The sequence below is a fragment of the Acartia tonsa genome, chromosome 14, assembly GCF_053477335.1.
Source record: "Acartia tonsa isolate MP-2025a chromosome 14, ASM5347733v1, whole genome shotgun sequence".
NCBI classification, from domain to species: domain Eukaryota; kingdom Metazoa; phylum Arthropoda; class Copepoda; order Calanoida; family Acartiidae; genus Acartia; species Acartia tonsa.
In genome coordinates this window covers 14,273,481-14,289,747 of record NC_137273.1, presented here as the reverse complement: position 1 = coordinate 14,289,747, position 16,267 = coordinate 14,273,481, and the positions used below count along the sequence as shown (strand labels likewise).

The following is a 16,267-nucleotide window of genomic DNA, read 5'->3' as shown; positions in this document are numbered from 1 at the left end:
AATATTAAAATATTCAATCCCTGAACATTTTAACCGTCTATCTTGAATAGGAATTCAGAAAATAATGAAAACTTTAAAATTAGGAATCGATCTAGCACTCCAATTAATTGACGAATCTTAATGAAACTCAGTGAAAATATGATATCTTTTATAGGAGCCGTTAAAATCACATTTCCCCCTCTCTGTCTCTGAATGACGTAAGGACGGACGGACATTTCGAATTATAGAGTAGCTTAGCTACTAATAATAAACGGAAAAATAAGTTATAGAGAAAATGCTTATCCAATTCTATAAAGTAGTAAGTTTTTTTGTCTGTAGTGAAGGACCTCACGAACCGAAAGCCGATATGGTTCTCCTTTAGAGAAAATCTTCCTATAGGTCCAGGGAAGGTTTATTACTATTTTAGGGGATGGTATCTCCACCCTCACAAGATAAACCGCTCCTACAAAAAAATGCTTCCTCCAAAAATTGTTTAAATTAAAACCAAAATTGAAATAAATTAGGGGGAGGGACGACTTCTCCACCACACCAAAAGTTCTCCTAGAGGCTTCTAGGGAGCGTATCCGCTAGTAAGTGGATAAGTAAGTTAGTGGATAATTGGATAAGTTATAATCATAGTTAGGGATGTACATCAATTTATCGGTCATAGTCAAATCACTTTAGATCCCTGGCTTATTGGTGATTTTGACCATTTACCTGCGCTATTTGAACATGATTGGCCAGTAGATATGACACAAACAAGAACGAGCAGTACGGCAAACAAACCAGTTTTAGATGACATCCTGAAAATTTTATCGGGTCAACTGCAGTTCACCGTCAAACGTTCCCGGTAACCTATATCTCCAAAAATCTATTAACTTTAAAGGCAACTAATGGTCACACGGTGGAATGTATAGATTATGCACTCACAAAGTTTTAACCGAAAAAAGAAGGCCTACAAATAATCTGGAATAATTGCATAAAAAAAGACTTATTTGGCGCGTTTTTTTCTTTAGTGAAGCTTTCCCTGTGCATCATTGGATGTTGACTATTTAAGATTATTTTGTGGCCTTCTTATGCCGCTTAAAACAGTGTGCGAGCATGATATGTTCGTTCAGCCGTTTGGCAGCTAGCAGCCTTAACATTTTGTACAAAGATAATAACATCCATAAGTAGCGAAAAAAATATGGATTAGAATACGAACGATTTGATTAAAACAACATAAGTTTAGTGGTCATAAATCTTCAAATAAAAAGTAACAGGATGTCTTTTTGTCAGTTTGTGTATCTGTCTGCACCAAAGGATCCCATCAACCGCTGAACCGATATGGTGTTCCTTTGCAGTGTAGCTTCTTATAGGTCCTGGGAAGGTTTTTAGCTATTTGGGGGAGGGTACCACTACCCACAATATTAAATACTAGATGCTATTCAAAGAATCTGAGAAAATCACATGTCCCCCACAACGTTATGGACTGATGTGATGGAGGGACAGATAAAGTTAAATATAGAGTAACTTTGCTAATAAATGAAATAAACTACATAAAATTAAATTAAGATAATCTCACCTTAAAAGAAAGTCACCTCCTAGACATTAAAAAATAAACTGACTGAAAATTATAATTCAAAAATATAGGAAAAGTTTTTAAGTTAAGATTTTTATATATAGTGTCGGTCCGTCAGTGCGTAACATATAGCTTTGATTTTGGCAAGTTAGTATCGTCTAATTGAGTCAGTGCAGTGGTGTGAACACGGTTTTGCACGTGCAGTGGGAGGTTTCTGACACCCCCTTTAAACCAAGGAGGGTGTAGGGGAGTTATGTGGTTTTACACCCCTAGAGGAGAATAGATCTATAGTAATATACAGATAACTACCCCCCCCCCCTCTTCCAAGAACCTTTTTCGTCTGCCATCAAATTGTATTCTGCTACTTGGCTGTGTTTATATTCCCGACACTATTGGTTGATTTTCAAAGACACAATTGAGAGTCGGCGCAAATTTCTTTGGGATGGGGATAAGTTATTTAACCTCTTCCCCCTCTAGTGTTTTACTCTACTCCTAAAAGTCCACCCCCTACATAATCAACAAACTCATCAAAAGTCAAATAATCTTACTAGTAAATTGACTTAGCTTCACTTATTGTTTAAGAAATCTATAAAAATAGTTTTTTTTTAAAAGTAGTGTGACACTGTATTTGTAAATGTTCGTTTGTCAGACTGTGTATTTATTGAGCTTTGCTGTTGTGGATGTTATCATTCTTGTTTTTTTACCACATGTTACAGTAACAAATAAAAACAGGCTGGGATCTAAAGTGATAAGACAATGGCCTATAAATTGATATACATCCCTAATGATGATACACAAAATTACTCCTTCTGTAGATTTAAACTATTCGTTGAAACGTGTGGAAACTTACCTTAATTAACCAACAAATCAAAATTTATTAAGTCCCCAAATTTGATACGCCAACGAATAAGAAATCGTTATTATAAAACTTTGGAGACTAGTTTAATAAACAGCCCAATGTCCCCTCCCTCCCTGAAAAACAAGAATAATTGTTTAAAGTTTACAGACACCTTCACAATGACAGGGAAACTTAAACAAAAAAATCTGTACAACAACTAAAATCTTAACTAAACCCCGAACCACTTCATTATGCAATTTACATTTTCCTGGATATCTTGTATACGGTAGTCTATAAGTGTACAGCTTTACAGTACATTGTTTCTATTTGTTAAAGCAACACGTATGATAAAAGAAAAAGATTCTGTTTAAAGTAAAATGCTTATATTTCAATCAAAATCTACATTTTTTTATTTTTTACCGATCCACGTCATTATGCAAATCAAAAGAAAATCAATGAGAAAACGTTCGTTTTGCACCTTTCTCCACTTTTAAAAAAAGATTCTGATAAAATAACAATTTTTTAAGGGATTTATGCATTAATTATAATGAAAAACAGTTTAAGGTAAATTTTAATGATTTTTCTTAATAAGAAATAATTGAAAAAAATAAATTCTATCCTTATCACTTTAGAGGACAGCTGCTGACCCCCAGTCTTATGGATGAAGCTAAATACATGTTAAAGATAAAAATTACCCTGAAAAGTATACAAAAATGTTTTTTGATGTGTTAAAAAAATCCATTTTAAAATCTTGATTTTAAGGATGATGGCCTTTAAGATGCTCTTACTGGTGGTGAAGGTGAGCTAAATGTTATCTAAGTACATGACATTTACAACAACTTGTCTATTAACCTATGTACCATTTTTTGTAGTCATAGCAGCCTCCAGTGGAGCCTCTCGACATGAAATATAACCATTATCTAAAAACTACATTATTTACTTTATGAATTTTAGTAATTAAACTTGCATTTTTTTTCTTTTTTAATATTGCTTGGCTGGAGGCTGCTGTGACTACAAAAATTGGACCATAGTTCAATATATAAGTTTTCTTCAAGGGCATGCACTTTGATAACATTTAGCTCACCATCACCACCAGTAAGAGCATCTTGAAGGCCATCATCCTTAAAATCAAGATTTTAAAATGGATTTTTTTAACACATCAAAAAACATTTTTGTATACTTTTCAGGCAAATTTTTATTTTTTACATGTATTTAGCTTCATCCATAAGACTGGGGGTCGGCAGCTGTCCTCTAAAGTGATAGGGATAGAATTTCTTTTTTTCAATTATTTCTTATTTAGAAAAATCATTAAAATCTACCTTAAACTGTTTTTCATTATAATTAATGCATAAATCCCTTAAAAAATTGTTATTTTATTAGAATTAATTTTTAAAAGTGGAGAAAAGGGCAAAACAAACGTTTTCTCATTGATTTTCTTTTAATTTGCATAATGAAGTGGATCGGTAAAAAATACAAAAATATAGATTTTGATTGGAATATAAGCATTTTACTTTAAACAGAATCTTTTTCTTTTATCATACGTGTTGCTTTAGCAAATAGAAACAATGTACTGTAAAGCTGTACACTTATGGTCTACCGTAGACAAAATATCCAGGAAAATGTAAATTGCATAATGAAGTGGTTCGGGGTTTAGACCAATGCCATCCACCAAACCCGTGACTGTGGCGCTTCCGCTCGTCGCTGGGGAGCTAATAGGTTCGAATCTCGGCTTAACACTGAGTCAAAACTAAAGATGTTCAAAATGGTTCCCACTTCTAATATGTTAGGCGCGCGACATTAATGGGTAGAGTAGGGGGAATGCCTTGCTCCAAAACAGGCGCAACTCATAACCATGCTCAGTTAGGACTTCTAAGACAAAGGTCTTGCAATCAAAGAGTTGTTCGTCTGATGAATGTTACTTAAACTAATACCATGGGTGTTTGGACAGAAAAGGAGACATTTGGCTCCCCATGGTTATCCTGGGTTATTGGACCATGGCCCATATGAGGTAATTGATGAGGTAATGTTATCTAGCTAAACAAGACACGTAGATTTCTTTCAGCGAACTACAAAAAATCTAAGTTTTGAGAAAATTAAGTTTGAAAATATCTATCAAAAGTTCACGCTCAATCATAATAAAACACAGGACAACATCATCCATAAAACAAATCTCTGAAACCAAACACTAGAACAAACAAACATTTTACTCAAAAATTGAAAATAAACTTGCTGCAAAATTGCTTAAATACAGGATTCTTAACGGTCAGGGGTGTTGGTGGCGTTGTTAAATAACAATTTGGGGGGGGGGGGCATTCAACACCCCATCTCCGACCGATTAAGGTTGCGCGGGAGGTTGTTTACAAAAAGAAAAGAAAATGGAGGGGGTATATTTGGTTCTTTGGGAGGTAGAGGTGTCCCCCTGAAGAGTAACACCCTATTATCTTATAAGCGGTCACTGAGATCTAAAGCTTCAGACATACAGACTTACAGACAGACAGACAGACATCGTTCTACTATATATTGTAGACTAGCTGATTTGCCCCTAGCCTCCAGGGGATAGCTGGGGAGATCATGAAAATAACCTCAAACCTGCACAATATTTCCCCCTGAAGACCTCAAACAATTAGGACCAGCATTTTAGGACATCTTTCGCTTCATACGAAAAAAAAGAGGTAATTTTTTTTTAAAATTAAGTAACTCTGGTCATAGACGTCCAAGCTTTTTTTTTTGGGGGGGGGGGTAAAATTTTTTTTTACCCCCCCAAAATTTTTTCCCCGGGGGTAAAATTTGATTGGGGGGGGGGTAATTACCCCCCCCTGAAGTCTGTTGGGGGGGGGGGTAAATTTAGTTTACCCCCCCCAAAATTTACCCCCGGGGGTAAAATTTTTGAAGGGGGTAATTTATATTTTATTAAATATTTAGTATTAAAAATGCGCAAAAAATTTTTTAATTACGGATTTTTTTATTTTGGGGGGGGGGGGTATTTACCCCCCCCAAAATTGTTTGGGGGGGTAAATACCCCCTCCTAAATGGTTGGGGGTCACCCCCAGGGTAGGGGTAAATTTTAAAGGGGGGGGGGGGGGTTAAATTAACTGCCTAAAACAAATTTATGGGGATTTTTTTTGTTTTTTTTTTGGGGGGGGGGTGTCTTACCTCCAAAGAAAATAATTTAAAACCACGACAGGACTCTAAATTCTCTGAAGAGTAGAATCAAATCGATTAAGTGGTTACCGAGATGTTAATGGATAAACAGACAGATAGATATCCTGTTAATTTATTATTTGGATAACTTGTCCATGTCTTTTTACATGCTAAAGTTTATAGTAAACGAGCATAAATATTATTCCTGTTTGTGATCACATATGTTATTACAAGGTTTCTTACTCTCAAGTTACGAAATAATAGGACAACTCCAATAAATAGCAACTTAGTTATTAAACTAACCTATTAAGCCTGTTACCAATGTACATGTTGACAGGGATCTAAGGGATAAGACAATTGCCGATTCATTGATGTACATCCCCAATTATGATACATAAAATAACCCCTCCTGTAGATTATAATCAGTGGTTGAAATTTTTGAATCCTAAAGACAAAGAATCAATTTGATTTTCAAAGAACCAGTTTAGAGTCGATTCAAGGATGGCGACATACAGTTATTTAACCCCTTCTCTTATGTGCAATAAACATAATCCATTGAAATTGTAAGTACTCACAGAATAGCAGATACAACTTTAAGGCAGCTTTACTTTTTATTCAGGGAGGAAGGGAAGGGACAATGGATCTAAAATTAACATTTCTGACAGTCTTGGACTTTAGGTACCAGAAAACATGCAACTTTTATTATTTTGGCAAATTTTAAAGACTTTGGCTACCAGCGCAAAGAATGCCGCTAAAACAATTATTCCCAAAGCATATGACTCTTACTGAACTAACCAATACAAACACTAGCAGATTTTTTGAAAAAATTCAAAACAAGTTTATTTTGATTTTTTAACAAAATAGTTTTCTTCTGAGAATGGGTGGGATAAACCAAAAATTCTATTGTGATACTCCTGTAACTATCCATTCTATGAAAACAACCCTTATTTATGGTGAACTGAAATTAGTTTCCGAATGTGAACACATTTTCCTAGGTGTTTCCCAATCCTATCTCAATATTTGCTACTAGCTAAAAAAACCTTCAAACTTCCAAAAAAAAAATCAAAATTTGAAAAATTAAAACTTTGAATGTATAATGTATAAATCGTTAATACATTCAAATTTTGATTTTTTTTTAAGTTTGAAGGTTTTTTAGCTAGTAGCAAATATTGAGATAGGATTGGGAAACACCTCGGAAAATGTGTTCACATTCGGAAACTAATTTCAGTTCATCTTATTTATGGTATTATTTTGTAAGAAACTGCCAGTACTAAGGTCATACCTTTTATGATAAATTACAGACTATTCACAGGAAAATAAGACAGGATAAACTAATGTTAAATACTTTTCTTTCAGTGTTTAATAACAGGGAGTAAGGGAGGGGACAATGGGCAATTATTTCAATTTAAGAGTTATCGCTGAAAGACTATGAAATCCAGAATAATCCGGAAAATATGAAGGAAATTGTAAAGGGAGAGGCAGAAAACTTTTATATAAGAAAAGAGTTCCAAGAAAAAAGCATTCATTAGAAAATTAGATTATAAGCACATCAGACTGACATAATCATTCTGAAATTATTAACTATAAAAATCTCCCTGGAACCCATTCAACCCATCGCCCAATAACCCAAAATTTAATTGGGTTCTTAGAATGGTTATTAAATAAATATCACAATAAAGGTTTTATCTATGAAATGATATTTTCTGGAGAGAAAAAAAATTGTTAAAACCAGCCATATCATAACAAATTAAGTTTATTGATACTTTTCTGCTAGATATTCAAAACTAACAAACGAGTTGCGGCATTGGTTGCGCAAGTACCCAAAGGCAGCCAGAAACTGCTAAATTCTTGTACATTCCCTTTAAGCCAGTACCCAAAGTCTGAGACTCGAAAAAATTGAATATTCGATCCATTGTCCCCTCCCTTACTCCCTGGTTTAATAATTTCTATTTTTTTGGAATTTTACAGATATATCTGGTTTTGAAGATATTGAGTTAGAACTCTAAAATTGAATTAATTGCCCATTGTCACCTCCCTTCTCCCTGCTTTTTGTTCTTCTGATTTTCTTATTGTATCATTTGACCCAACTTTTAAATAGAAATCCTTGTTTTTAAGTTAATCTTTAAGAAAATATTTAAAAATTAGTTATAGTTATTATTAATATCTCGAGCCTCCTACATGTAGTCAATAAAAGGTAATTTTTTTTATTCTAAAAAAAATTGAAATAAACTTTAGAAACTGACTTTGTCAGTCCATCCGTCACTTCATAAGAGAAATTTGATTTGATTGGCTGCTTTTAAAGATAGACTATTATTTTTGTGTAAAGACTCGCCTTACTGATGTGTATTATAACAAGGATGGCAAAATCCATAAAAGCGAAGATATAAAACCAGGAGGAAGGACAAACGATAACTCTTGTAGATTATCTGAACATTAATTTCTCAATCTAAAAGAAATTGTAAATACTTTTTTAACAAAATTGCGTAAATATAGGATACAGTAAAAGGACATACTTTCATTTTTAGTATGTTATTATAGAGTTGCCTCGCGTATAATACTTTGTTGTCATAAAATCATTATTCAAAAAATCAGTCGAATAGGATAATCATATCACATAAAAAATCATTGTCAAAAAAAAGTAAAAAAATAGCATGTTGAAAATGGACGCATGGGCTTTTTGGTAACGACTACAGAGTTGCTACGCTTTCTAAATTGTAACTAACTGTTAAAGGAATCATCTTGCAAAGTTTCAAATCGATAGAACAATTCTAACAAACCCATATTGACGAAAAGAACTAAACGTTACGGACGGACCTACGATATTTATAGAAAAGCTTCGCTTTTAAAAATTAAATGGTCCATCGGTAATCCTTCGCGAGACATTGGAATTTATAACGTAGATTTGATTTACTTGCCTGTTATGAAAGATAGAATTGCTTATTTTCAGGGATAATGGATGGGAAACGTCGCAAAATATCATTTAAGGCCTATTTCACAACTGTCTCAAAAATACTCGTTTTGGAAAGGTGCAATAATTAGTTTAAAAAAAAAAATATGAACAATGATGAAATAGGTATATTATGAGTGCAATGAAAATAAAGTATAGAATAGAATTCAGGTAGATGATTCCTGCTTATTTTTGTTGTGAGATTTTGCTTAACAATGAGCATCTACTTTATAATTCACTTAGTATGTCAGTCTATTTGTAATTGACGTGAGAACATAATGTTTTTTTTCTAAGTTACTATTATAGATAGATAGCTGAATTTTGTTGAATTTTTTCTAGGGGCATTTTCTCTTGGTTCAGCGATTAGCGAGATCCTGCGGTACAAACCATAGACAGAAAGACATTCTGTAACTTTATTATAAGGATTATCATTCTTGTTTAGGTCTGAAATGACAACAAAAAGAATTGTGTTGGTTGCTGTTATTTTTGCCTGTATATCTGTGGTCAAGTCTTGCAAGAATGGAATTACAGCGGAACAATTACAGGTGTTTGAAGTCTCTCAAAAATCACCCATGTGACGTCATAAAAATGAGAGAGATGAGAGGAGAAGTGGGAAAGAAAATCCAAAAAAAATATATGGATAATCCCTCATTTTTATGCCGTCACATGCATGATTTTTTATTTACTTTCTCCATTTAACAGGTGTTTCACCTTGTTTTACAATATGGCTTGGAAACCGCTTGCTATCCGCAGGATTAAAACTGGCTCCTGGCCATACTGAAAAACCATGCATAGCATCGTATAACAAAAATTTTCTCACTAAAACTGAAATAAAATCTAAATATTAAAACTAGATTTGATAATCCGCCTTCGACACCTCGGTCCTAACAAAAGTGGTTTTTATCTTTTAATTTTTATTAAGCTGTCTGTAATACGATGCAATAAATAACTCTTAAGCTAGTCTTTATTGAAATAAAGGTCCGTGACAAACATATAGCCATGATAGAACCATTAATCAATTTTAAACTTTCCACAGTAATTTTTGTAACAATAATTTAAGTATGCCAACGAATAAGAAAACAATATTATAAAACTTTGGGGACTAGTGTAATAAACAACATATTGTCCCCTCTCTCTCCCTAAACCAGTGATATTCTCACAGTGCCTTCGTAGGTGCTTTGACTTTTGTGTTAGAACCTAAATTGGGACTTAGTGCATTTCATTACCCTAGGTTAGGTAACTTCATTTCACTTTTCAATAAAATCTAAAATGCAGCGGTTTTTGAGAAAATTAGATTTGAAAATTTCAAGTTCAATTTTCACCCACTAGGAGTTACCGCATAATCATGACAAGAAAAGCAAAGATTATTTATTTAAAAGAAGGTGTATCAACTATTTTTTTTTATAGCTAGCCGGTTCTTTTAGTAAGTAGTAGATGTAAAATTTTTCATAGAATTCAGATATGCAATCGGTTTTTTTGTAGACCTCTTATTTTTTAAGTAATCTAAGTTTAAAAAAAAAAAAATTAAGTCGATTTTAAGGTACTAAAATGCAACAAAAAAAAGAAAGAAAATGGTCATTATGAACAAAAATAGTAAGATCTTTAATTTGACACCTTACTTTTTCAATTCTGTCAGGTAATTATTGAAAAAATCGATTTTTTTTAACCCACGAGAATAAAAACTTTGAACTTAATTTTATTATTTCACAAATAAAAAAATATGGGTTCATATATACCTTCAGAATCAGAAAAATATTACGAATCCATTGTAAGCAAAATTGAAAAAAAAAGTTTACAATATAGTATATAAACTACAATAAAAGGAATTATATGAAAATATCATATTATATTGTACAGGCAACGTCTTAATTCTTCAATTGAGTATAAAAATGGGAAGGGGGTAAAGAGGGGGTAAAAAAGGGAAGACAATAGTGTTGTCTGAACAAAAAAAATAATTGGCCATTTCTTTAATTTTTTAATTTTTTAATTTTTTTCAATTTTGCTTACAATGGATTCGTAATATTTTTCTGATTCTGAAGGTATATATGAACCCATGTTTTTTATGTCTGTTTGAGAAAATATTTAGGTCTAAAGTTTTTATTATACCGAGGTTAAAAAAATAGATTTTTTCAATAATCACTCAACAGAATTTTAAAAGTAAGGTGTCAAATTAAAGATCTTACTATTTTTGTTCTTACTGGCCATTTTCTTCTTTTATTTTGTTGCGTTTTAGTACCTTAAAACCGACTTAATTATTTTTTTAAAAAACTTAAATTACTTAAAAAATAAGAGGTCTACAAAAAAACCGATTGCATATCTGAATTCTATGAAAAATTTTACATCTACTACTTACTAAAAGAACCGGCTAGCTATAAAAAAAAAAGTTGATACAACTTCTTTTGAACAACTTTGCTTTTATAAAGTTCTTCATAAAACCATTCCTGAAGTGAGTTAATTAATGGTCATTTTTATCAATTGCTTTGCTAAGGTCACGGGAATTCAGCCTTAAATAAATCATATATAGATAGGTTTTATGACAGACTTTATAAAAGCAAAGTTTATTTTAAGATATGTGACAATTCATAGCTGACTCATAATGAGAACGAAATGAAAAAATTACGCCTTTATGTACCAAGATCTGAAAATATTTCAACCAATGAGATGTCTTTAAAGCACCTTTAGTCAGGGGCGGTCCGTCTCATCAACAATTCTTCAACAATTATTCAACAATTCTTGGAAAATCACGAAACCTACCCTGGTAATCGTCAGCTGATATAGCAAAAAGAAAGGTGCAACTATTTCTATAATGCACTATTGTTCATTTCAGATAGTATAAATCATAAGCTATCACCAAACCTCGTTAGCTTCTGAAGTTCTGCTTCTTAAATCAAAACAAAGATTTCTTACTAAAGAATTTAGAATTAGGGAGATTTAAAAAATATTCTAAAATACTTCCTGAAATTAAAATCTTTACATTTTTTTCTTATTCAAGATATTTGTAACTGTTTACAAACAAAAAAAAATATTTTAAAAATTTTTTAATCAAAAGCACTTTGATCAACACCTTGATTAACCCCTTGAGGCAGGTTAAGGCAAAAGTTTCAAAACGATTCAATAACTAAATAATATCTCACTTTATGAATCTATAAAAAATTAAATAGGACAAATCCAACCCAATACTCACAGCATCTTGGATCTTTACAAAAAAAATTCGAACTTATGCCTAAAGCTCAAAATTAAATTCATTGTTCATTACTTATCAAACAAGGATGACAACATCTATGGGAGCAAAGCTCTGAAACGATAGGACAAATGGACATTAACACTTGTAGAATGTCAGAACTGGATAATCAGAATTTAAATGTATAAGAGACGAAGCAAAATTGTTAGTAAATTTGTTGAAAAACTGCTTATTACAGGATAATGTTTATGGACATACTCACATTTCTAGGATTTGATTATAGAGTTCCTTCGCTTAAAATATTGTACTTTGTTGTCTTAGAAATCAGTATACCAAATCAATAGGATATTTAGATCACATAAAAATTTGTTATTAAAAAGTAAAAAAAAATCAACATAATGTTTAAAATGGACATACAGACATTCTGGTAACGATTATAGAGTAGCTACGCTTTCTAAATTGTACCTAACTACTACAGGAATTACATGCAAAGTTTTAAAACAATAGGACAATTCTAAGATGCCGCCCCTTTGATCGTTTTTTGTTTTACATTAATGGTAGGGAAAGGGGGGACTCTGTGCTCTACAAGGCACTTTGGGGGAAATTACCCATATTTTAAATGATTAAAAAAGTTTGTAAGTTGTAATATTCGGAGGAGATTAGAAGTTTTTAGGTTTGATTATTGCAGTACTTATTAAATCATGATTTCAGGGAAGCTTTTTTATTTTAGATTCCTATTTCGCCACTTTCCTCCAACGTGTTTAGCCATTAGATACAAGAAGTTGCTAAGAAAGGCAAAATTAAACTACAACAAATATTGTAAAATGTAGGATTGTGAAAATACATAGCTATGTAGTTCCGAATTTTATTGCTAGGTGTCGTAAAAACCTTTTTTGAATTTAAATTTGTATATGAGATAAATATTTAAACAATCTTAAATATTTTTCAAAGTATTACAGCTATTCACTCTTTAGGATTTATAATATATTTATTCACTATTTAACATTTAATTTACGAGTAGTATATGATTTAGATAAAATACTTAAAAGTTGTAAAAAGGCATTATTTCTGCTCATACATCTTTAAACTGAACGGGCAGATAAACTCTGACAATCCTTTTAGCACGGCTTTTAGTAAACAAAGCAAAAAGTGCTAAGTTAATGCTTTAGTTTCTTATCAAATTCTGCCAAAAGTTGCTTTATCTCATCATCAAGTTTAAACTGGAAATCTAAGAAATCAACTCTAAAGCATTGTTTGCCAGAATAGCCTTCCCTTGTCCCTGACCTTTAGTACTTTCATATTGGCTGATTTAGACAATATGTCTCTGTAGATCACAATAATATAACATTATGCTTTAGGCTTTGATGAAAGATAAGACAAAATTGGAAGCTTCGCTGAGCAAACTAAAAGGTAAAGCTAAGAAATAAAAGTACCCTTATGATAAAGTAACAGGATGTCTATCTGGCTTTGTGTTTGTGTGTTTTATGTTTGTAACGAAGGATCTTGCTAACCGCTGAACCGGATTGGGTTTCCTTCACAGGGTAGCTTCTCATGGGTCCCGGGGAGGTTTATGACTATTTTTTGTGAGGGCACTATCACCCTCCCAAGAGAATTTTTTTAAAAATCTAAAATTAAAAAATGGGTTTAAGAATTCAACTCCTCCCCCCCTCTCAAGAGGCCTCTAGGGGCGTAGCCGCTAGTAAGTATAAAAAGAAATGACCCGTTGGCTAGTTAAATAAGTGATTTTTAAACATCGTTCACATTTTGCCTGGTTTCAAAGACCTAATGTAAAAATGTGACGTCATTGAAATGATGGTGATTAGAGGAGAAGTGGAAAATAAAACCTCCAAAAAAGAGACGAGAGATTAAGTGGGAAAGAAAACCTCTAAAAAAGAGATGAATAATCATTTTATGACGTCACATGGCTGATTTTGAGACACTTTCTATAATTACATATTTTGCCTAAATTTTAAAACTAATTCCTCAAAAAGCAGCCATGTGACGTCATAAAAATGAGGGAGATGAGAGGTTAAGTGGAAAAGGAAACCTCTAAAAAAGAGTTGGATAATCCCTAATTTTTATGACGTCACATGGCTGATTTTGAGACACTTTGTAAAGTTACATACTTTGCCTAAATTTAAAAAACCAACTCCTCAAAAAACAGCCATGTGACGTCATAGAAATAAGGGAGATTAGAGGAGAAATGAAAAATAACACCCAAATTGTTTACTATTTTGGTAATTTTAAAAAGTGTCTTAAAAATCAGCCATGTGACGTCATAAAAATGAGTGAGACGAGAGATTTCATGACGTCACACGGCTGATTTTTGAGAAATTTTGCAAAGTTACATATTTTGCCTAAATTTTAAAACTAACTCCTCCTGCTTTTACAGGTGAACATAAAAATGCTGTAGAACAATACCTCAAAGAACAGAAGATACTCTTGGACAAAAAGAAGGTAGAGCAAAAATTGCTTGACGAAGTCAAAAAGAACTATGGTTCTATATCGGTAAATGATTACGACTTTACAATACATAAAGTTCTTGGGGATAACTTTGTTCATACGGAAATTCAAATGAATGGAACTCTTGTTGTTGAATCTATTGTTGCTTCGGGTCTCTCTTTAAATGATGTTGTCAACAACTTTAACAAAGCTGAGATTACTCCTGCAATTGATGATCTTAATGAAAGAATCCGAGACATGAACCTGGAATCAGCCGGAATACCATCACATCTGATTCCTGAATATAAGCAAACCTTGATTGATTTCACCAACATAAGAAATGACCTCCTCATGATGAGAATTGCGTTAAAGTCACTGGCTCGCGAGACAATTAATCGCGTTGATAGGCTACTAAAATTGATTAGGTTAGCCAAACAGAATCCTAAAAAGGAAAAGCTTGGACTGAAGCTGGCCTGTAAGTCCATGGCAAGTTTGATTAAAAGAAGTCAGAAGATATTAGATGAAGCTAAAGACTATTTGGAGGATGTCCAGAAAAGAATGTCCACCATTGATGCTAATCTTGTAGAGTTGTCACATAAACTTAAAGCAAACTCTGAAAAAATTATTCAAGAATTAGAATTAATGACCGCTGGATAAGTTGTAATATAAAATAATATTTTGTCCAGTAGAGTTAAAGGTTGGATGTCATTTTGGGGGGGAGATAAGTTATAAGCTGTTTATAAACAAGGATGACAACATCCAGAAAAGCGAATCTCTGTAACGGTATGAAAAATGAGCATTACTAATTGTAGGTGTCAGAACAAAATTTTAAGTAAATTTGTTTCAAAACTTCTTAAGTACAGGATGATGTTTAAGAACATACTTACATTTTTAGGACTTGATTATAGAGATGCTTTCTTTTAACATTGTACCTTGAGGTGATAGGAATCATTATTCCAAAAATCAGATGAATAGGATAACAATAACATACAAAAATTTTTTGTCAAAAAGTAAAATAATCAGCATGTATCAGTTGGACCTAATTGTTATAGAAATCACCATACAAAGTTTGAAATCGATAGGAAAATTCTATCCTGTTCAAAATAACAACTGCACCAGACGGACATACCGACCCTAATTTCAGAAAAGCTTCGCTTTTAAAAACATTCAATGATCTATTTGTTAAGTTTTATTCATGTTTCACCCTATCAAGTTAATCATTAAAAATATTTGTAAAAATTGTAAACCTATAAACAACACTTTATAGTGCCTGATAAAAATGATGTCATACAACACAAATGAACAATGATACGTCAGTATGCAATGAAATTGAACAATGTATACTGGCCTATCATTAGTCATTTGTATTTTATGACATCATTTTTTATTAGGCACTATAAGCTATATGGAATTCTAGTTATTCTATACGGTAATGCTTTTTTGTTTGTCAGTTAAGATCTCGCTATCTACGAAGCTGAATGAGTTTTATACATCAAGAAATCTTCATATAGACACCAGGGAAGAATTTAGGCTATCTTTGTTCCCATCCCCTCTCCTGTTTGAGTACAGAGTCCTTAAACAATAGGGTCACAGCTGCTAGTTATATCCTATTATATAAAGTAGTAAGCGTTTTTGTCTTTCCCGAAGGATCTCGCTAACCGCTGAACCGATATTGTTCTCCTTTACAGTGAAGCTTCTTATAAGTCCTGGGAAGGTTTTTAACTATTTTTGGGAGGATGTCTTCACCATCCTCCCCCAAAAATTATTTTTTAATCTTTTGAAACTCAAATTTAAAATGGGATGATGTCGGCTTTTCCCCCTCCAACCTTAAGTGCCCCTAGAGGCTTCTAGTGGGGGGGGGGGGGGCGTATCCGCTAGTATATAATATGTACATATTGTAATAATAATGTATTAATTTCAAATTTAACCATATTGAATAATATTGAAATATAATTTTTGAATCTAAATTAATTAAAAGATAATCTATTCTATATCTGTAAAGGTAGAGTTAATTTACATGAATAGTGATGAATGTCCGATTCTTTAATTTTTGCTAGGTTTACAAAATCGGATCCGAAAACCAATGGTGTCAAAACTCAAACTCTATCATGATGCCTAAATCAAGAGCTATCCGTTACAGACAGAAAGACTTACAGGCGATCTTACGGACGTAATGAC

The 16,267-nt window shown here is 32.6% G+C and overlaps 2 protein-coding genes across 5 annotated transcripts in view; one reads left to right on the top strand and one right to left on the bottom strand.

Moving 5' to 3' along the window:
- Positions 1 to 16,267, bottom strand: part of LOC145306517 (uncharacterized) — a 195,048-nt gene that overhangs the window by 5,414 nt on the left and 173,367 nt on the right. Inside the window, exons 1-2 of one of the 2 annotated variants that reach the window (XM_080148662.1) lie at positions 1,544 to 1,589; positions 697 to 782 (exon numbers count right to left, since the gene is read on the bottom strand). The exons of the other annotated variant lie outside the window; for it this stretch is intronic. Coding sequence (XP_080004788.1) covers positions 697 to 781 — 85 coding nt within the window. The 5' untranslated portion in view covers position 782; positions 1,544 to 1,589. Of the gene's footprint in view, positions 1 to 696; positions 783 to 1,543; positions 1,590 to 16,267 lie in introns of those variants that run through there. 2 annotated transcript variants of the gene reach the window in all.
- On the top strand, positions 7,619 to 16,056 carry LOC145306516 (uncharacterized). 3 transcript variants are annotated; one of them, XM_080148659.1, is made up of 5 exons: positions 7,697 to 7,713; positions 8,467 to 8,545; positions 8,909 to 9,011; positions 13,006 to 13,057; positions 14,040 to 16,056. In XM_080148659.1, exons 2-5 carry the CDS (start codon positions 8,472 to 8,474, stop codon positions 14,744 to 14,746), a joined length of 936 nt encoding a protein of 311 aa, XP_080004785.1. In that variant the 5' UTR covers positions 7,697 to 7,713; positions 8,467 to 8,471; the 3' UTR covers positions 14,747 to 16,056. The 3 variants fall into 3 exon arrangements, with proteins under 3 accessions (XP_080004787.1, XP_080004785.1, XP_080004786.1); XM_080148661.1 differs by lacking the exon at positions 8,467 to 8,545 and having other exon boundaries at positions 7,619 to 7,713; XM_080148660.1 differs by lacking the exons at positions 7,697 to 7,713; positions 8,467 to 8,545 and adding an exon at positions 8,585 to 8,637.

What these genes read in the sequence shown, in the direction of transcription:
- LOC145306516 (XM_080148659.1), top strand. Translation starts at nt 8,472, where the DNA reads ATGGATGGGAAACGTCGCAAAATATCATTTAAGGCCTATTTCACAACT. An exon ending in AAAATACTCGTTTTGGAAAG is followed by an intron (nt 8,546 to 8,908) that starts GTGCAATAATTA and finishes ATTCTTGTTTAG; the next exon opens with GTCTGAAATGACAACAAAAA. An exon ending in TTCGCTGAGCAAACTAAAAG is followed by an intron (nt 13,058 to 14,039) that starts GTAAAGCTAAGA and finishes CTGCTTTTACAG; the next exon opens with GTGAACATAAAAATGCTGTA.